This window comes from Mobula birostris, chromosome 2, assembly GCF_030028105.1.
Source record: "Mobula birostris isolate sMobBir1 chromosome 2, sMobBir1.hap1, whole genome shotgun sequence".
NCBI classification, from domain to species: Eukaryota; Metazoa; Chordata; class Chondrichthyes; order Myliobatiformes; family Myliobatidae; genus Mobula; species Mobula birostris.
Genome location: NC_092371.1, coordinates 221,578,215 through 221,584,325, shown reverse-complemented (window position 1 = coordinate 221,584,325; position 6,111 = coordinate 221,578,215). Strand labels below are relative to the sequence as shown.

At 37.2% G+C, this 6,111-nt stretch overlaps 1 protein-coding gene across 2 annotated transcripts in view; it reads right to left on the bottom strand.

Moving 5' to 3' along the window:
• Positions 1–2,893: 2,893 nt before the first annotated feature.
• stx7l (syntaxin 7-like) overlaps positions 2,894–6,111 on the bottom strand; it is a 46,381-nt gene continuing 43,163 nt past the window's right edge. Inside the window, exons 10-11 of one of the 2 annotated variants that reach the window (XM_072251509.1) lie at positions 4,624–4,706; positions 2,894–3,795 (exon numbers count right to left, since the gene is read on the bottom strand). In XM_072251509.1, coding sequence (XP_072107610.1) covers positions 3,700–3,795; positions 4,624–4,706 — 179 coding nt within the window. In that variant the 3' untranslated portion in view covers positions 2,894–3,699. The remainder of the gene's footprint in view (positions 3,796–4,623; positions 4,707–6,111) is intronic. The other variant, XM_072251508.1, reaches the window with a different exon arrangement.

Genomic DNA, 6,111 nt, shown 5'->3' with positions numbered 1-6,111 from the left:
CAGGCTTCTGTACCTCCTACCTGATGGTAACAGTGAGAAAAAGGCATGCACTGGGTGCTGGAGGTCCTTAATAATGGACACTGCTCCCTAAAGATGTCCTGGGTACTTTGTAGGATAGTGCCCAAGATGGAGCTGACTAGATTTACAAGCCTCTGCAGCGTCTTTCGATGCTGTGCAGTAGCCCCTCTATACCAGACAGTGATGCAGCCTGTCAGAATGCTCTCCACAGTACAACTATAGAAGTTTTTGAGTGTATTTGTCGACATGCCAAATCTCTTCAAACTCCTAATAAAATATAGCCACTGTCTTGCCTTCTTCATAACTACATCGATATGTTGGGATCAGGTTAGGTCCTTAGAAATCTTGACACCCAGGAACTTGAAGCTGCTCACTCTCTTCACTTCTGATCCCTCTATGAGGATTGGTACATGTTCCTTCATCTTTCCCTTCCTGAAGTCCACAATCAGCTCTTTCATCTTACTGACGTTGAGTGCCAGGTTGTTGCTGCGGCACCATTCTACTAGTTGGCATATCTCACTCTTGTACGCCCTCTCGTCACGATCTGAGATTCTACCAACAATGGTTGTATCATCAACAAATTTATAGATGGTATTTGAGCTATGCCTAGCCACACAGTCATGTCATATAGAGAGTAGAGCAATGGGCTAAGCACACACCTCTGAGGTGCACCAGTGTTGATCATCAGCGAGGAGGATATGTTATCATCAATCTGCACAGACTGTGGTTTTCCGGTTAGGAAGTCCAGGATCCAATTGCAGAGGTAGGTACAGAGGTCCAGGTTCTGCAACTTATTTCTTTCTCTACATCATACATCTGCTGCCAAAGTCCATTCCATAGCCAACTCCTGACTGTCCACATATCTGTTCCTCTATCCCCGGCTGGCTAATGGGAGGGCTACAGTATAACCTGAATACATTGATTCTGTCTTCCTTATTCTCGAGCATTTCAACTGGTATCATGAGTTTTAATTTCCTGGGAAAAATGAAATACAAAGGCAAAGACAAACTACGCTAATCCCAACCCTAATTCTAACTCTGATTTATCTACTTAAAGCTGAGATCAGGACTTCTAATGGCAAGTAAAGAAACCAAAATAGTATCTTACTATCACAGGATGTCACATACTTAAAAGTACTGTCACCATTACATATGTAAAACTAGCTGTAAAAGAGTGAATTAATGATCAGTTCTCCTGTCTGGTGTGTTAGTAACAAATAGTGCATCCATTTCTGTTACTATTACACATTTGATTAAAATGAAAACAAAATAACAGATGACATATTTCTTTCTCTACATCATACATCTGCTGTTATATCCACCTCCTGACTTAATCATTCCAATGAGTCTATTTTTCATCTTGTGTAGCTTAACATCACAACAAATAACAGTTATCCATATATCCTGCACAGGGTTCCACTCATCCATTATTCTTGTTGATCCATACTATATATATTTTTTATGAACATCTGCAATTTTACATTTTCATTCTCTAATCAGTAGTGCTCAGCATCAGTGTTCCTCCAGTTCTGGCCATTGAAACTACTAACTCCTTTTGCCTTCCTCTGTTGGTCCTCACTTAGGCCCTGCACATCTCATTCTTTTCTCTGATTTTGAATTTGTCTTAAAACTCTGATCAAGCTTTGCCATCCATCCTTGCACCTCTTTTAGCCCCGGGTCTAATTTTAGCAGAATTATAAACTTAGTTAGGTCCACCATGAGCACCAGCCTCCATTGTATGCAGGACATCTTCAAGGAGCGGTGCCTCAAAAAGGTGGCATTCATCATTAAGACTCCTATTCTTCTCACAAAGGAGGTACAGAAGCCTGAAAGCATACGTTCAACAATTCAGGAACCGCTTCTTCTTCTCTACTATCTGATTTCTGCATGGACATTGAACCTATGAACACTACCTGAATACTTTTAAAATTTCTATTCTTGCTGTTATTTAACTATTTGATATACATAGTTACTGCAGTTCAGTTTTTTTCCTCTGCTATGTATTGCATTGTACTGCTGCCACAAGGTTAACAAATTTCATGACGTACACCAGTGATATTAAACCTTATTTCTGATGCTTATACTGTGTCAAAGGAAGACATCAATACAGCCTAATTATTGTATTTTTGAGATCTGTGCAAAGTGTAACATTTTAATGACACCAAAAGTAGTCAACTGCTCAGCGAGTTTCAACTATTCTGCAAAAGCATCAAAAATTAAAAAGCCCTTAGTTGTTTTGTTCTGAACTGAGGGAACATGTGGGCAGAACAGTATGACAGCATTTTTATTGGCTTATTCTATTTTTAAGCTGGGAGCTGGCTGTGTTTCCTCAATGACCCAGAACAATTAAAGGTGTATCTTTTAACACCTCCAGTGTTTTCCCTCAGAAAATTAACTTTGTCCCATTGCAGTTGCTGGTGAAATTTCTGATCTCCCCCTACCCCACCCACTTTCAAATCTCTTACTAGCTCTTCTTTCAGTTAGTCCTGACGAAGGGTCGTGGCCCAAAACGTCGACTGTACCTCTTCCTAGAGATGCTGCCTGGCCTGCTGCGTTCACCAGCAACTTTTATGTGTGTTGCTTGAAATTCCAGCACCTGCAGATTTCCTCGTGTTTGTCCTATTAGGTCATTCATGCTCAGAAAGACCTTCGCATTTTACCCATGACTCAAGATGATTGGATAGAAAATAAAGTCTCAATTACTTTGGCATTGAGCACGAAGTGTCAACAGAGGTGCACTCAACAAGGCAAATGCACAGCAGTTCATTGCAATTGATTATTCAAATTAGTGTATTTGTACAGATTTGAAAGATTACATAATTCTTTCGTGACTTCAATATTCCTCAATTGCCACCTTGTATAAAGTTGTTTAACAGCATCAGGAACACAATTTATATAGAAAAAGTTTATTTAAGCAGCATTTAGATTGCAATACCAGTCTAATTTTAAATGCAAATTTGCAAAACTATGTGGACGCATAGAAGTTATGCCATCTTGAGTGTATTAAAATGTTTAATACATCCCTTGGAATACAAATATAGTCCATTCTGTATTGTTCATTAAGATAAAACACAAAACAAAGGAGTGTAATCTGGTACAAAGTCAGACTTGTTCTATTCAGTGCAAATATTGCAAAAACAGGATAATGGCAAGTTAACTTCCAGTAAGAAATCAGTAGGTACACAGTTGATGAAAACTAGATGCATTATTACTTCATTTAATAACTCATTTGGACAACCACAAAACCAAGGCTGTCAAAAAGCATTAAAGTGGCATCACTCTAACAGAAAATTGAAGAGTCCATTCGGCACTGGTCCAAGTACACTTAGGCCTAATGGAATGCCTTTTGCACATTAATAAGGTCAAACTAAAATAAATTTACAATTACCAGCAGATCCTAGCAGTTAATTTAGTTAAGTTATGGCAACATGGCAGATAAAAGATTCCATACAATGTTTGGCCTGAGCATTAAAGAAATAAACCATTCTACATTATTTAAATAATGGCATCCAAATTAATGAAGCATGGCAGTTTCAATTATAAAATAGATTTGATTACATTGCTAGAAAGCACACTTCAATTTCTAAATGTATTTGAATAAAGTATTTACCATCCGTAAATAAACTCCGATGTTTAATGCTAACCAGAATTTGGGTGCAATATTATGCTTGATCTTCAGACTTCATCTTGATGCTACTACCCAGATAATGAGTCCAACCACCACAGCAAGGATTAGCAATACGATGATTAAGATGCATATTTTTTTACGAGATTTGCGCTATGGGAAATTAAAAAAAAGGTTAATTTCTAATAACATTGAAAGCAATAAAACAAAAGGTTCATGTAGAAATTAAAGCTTGTAACAGAGGACCTAATATAATGGCATGCATAGTCAAGTGACAGGCTAACCAAAAACAGAAGGTATTTATTTTCTGAACAAGTAGAGCTGGGGCATTGACGTTTTAATAATTTATATACATGACTTGGATGAAGGGACCAAGGGTCTGGTTGCTAAATTTGCTGATAACACAAATGTACTATGGGTTAAAAATCAAGTTCTTAAGAGTACATATATTTATATATATCTATATATACTAAAGGAATATAAATGGGTTAAGTGAGGGGGAAAAGTTTTGGTAATGTCTTAAGGGAAAAGGCTGTGCTTGAGTTCACTGGAATTTGATGAGCAAGAGACAACGTGACTGAAGCATGCAAGATCCCAAAAGATCTTGATAGAGTAAATGAGAGAATCAGAAGTAGGGCCCCATTTAAAAATATGCGATCAATTTAAGAAAGACGAGGAAGTAGTACGTGTTGGGCTAAAATTAAATAATTTATGATCTTATTTAGCAACACCCAAAGTGCTCCCTAATTCACGTGTGTATTACTAAATGAAAACTCAGATTCAACAATAGTGGGCCTTGTGTGCAAGAGAAATAAAGCAGTGTGCATTTAATTTAGCATAATGCAGGCCAGAAGTTCAGCAAAAGAATACTTTGATGTGAATTAGATCTAAAAACAGCCAAAAGCCCAAGTTCAAATTCATTCTCAAATTTGAGAATGCATCTTGCCACATAATCTATATGCAATTCAGAAGACATCTTACTTGATATTCAGCTGCCCTACTAAGCTGCTGGTTTGCTTGTTGTACGTGTACTTCAGCAGTTTCCACATTGGCTTCTATGCTATCTGCAGAAAAAATATAATAAATCATTAAAACTAAAAATAACAAGTTTTCATACATTCAGAAAAATAACCCACACTAACTTCTCAAATTATCCTGTCATTGCAGTACATTTGATAGCATTTGTTACTCTTCACAGTGCAATCACTTGTGAATAAATTCAAGAATCAATCGGAGTGTAGTTATAATGCATATACAGAAATAATTGAGTGTTAATTATTAATCAGACATCTTGCTGCCTCTTTACAATCTTGTATTTTACCATTACACACCAAGCACATTCCTTTGGCAAGCAGGTAGGCTTGAAACAGGAACGTTTAGGATGTTATATTGCTGACAACTGTATTTAAAGCTGTTTTAATTTCATATAGTTGCACCATATAATTGCACTGTAATTAATGGACTTCAATACCAGGTTATAAATTATGGAAAGATCCATCTGAAAATACGTGTCTTTCATGACTTCGTTGAATTTTTCAATTTTCAGGGGGACTCCGCCTACTGCCCAATGCAGTGACACACGTTTTGTGTGGCTGCGATTAATTCTTCCTTTTCCCCAGTTTAAACTTTGAATTGTTAACTTTTATTTGTCGGATCTTAGAGGGGAATAGTTGTTATTATGTCACAAGCTTTAAGAAGTGGAAAGCAGCTTCCTGAATCCAGCAATGGAAAGGGGAAAACTTCAAAAGGAAAATCAGAGGAGATGCCTGTTTGGGCTGAGCGTTTAGAACATTCACTGATGGTTCTCGACAGGAAAATAGACAACAACACGGTAAAACCTAATGCTACCTCTTCTGAGATGAAGTCATTACAAGAGAGTTTTCAATTTGTGCAGGAAAATATTATTTCCTTGAATTCTGATCTTAAAGAGACGAAGCGTCAGATAGCGGGTATTTCAGCCCACTTGGAAAAGTCTCAACATAAGATTATCGATTTGGAAGCAAGATCTTGTAGGAATAATATTCGAATTGTTGGATTGAAGGAAGGATCTGAGAGTGGGGATTTATTGGACTATTTTGCTAATTTGTTTCAATCTTTGTTTCCAGATATTTTACCTCAACCTCCGGAAACAAAGATTGAAACAAATTAGCAAAATTTTCACCGAAATCTCAGGATCCGAATAAACCAAGGTCAGTTTTGGTCTGCTTTCTTCGTTTCAAAGTTAAAAACCAAATCATGAAATATGCAAGGAAACAGAGTTTTTAAATTCAATGGTTCTGAGATTTGTTTTTATGAAGATTATCCACGGGAAGTTACGGACCTGCAGTCTAAATTCGCTCCAACCATGAAGATAGGAATAATCCCTTATCATAGGCTATCATTTAGCTATCCAGCCCGATTAAAATTATTTCCCAAAGATTCGACTCCACATGTTTTTCTGGACCCCAAAGCGGCAAAGGACTAAGTTAA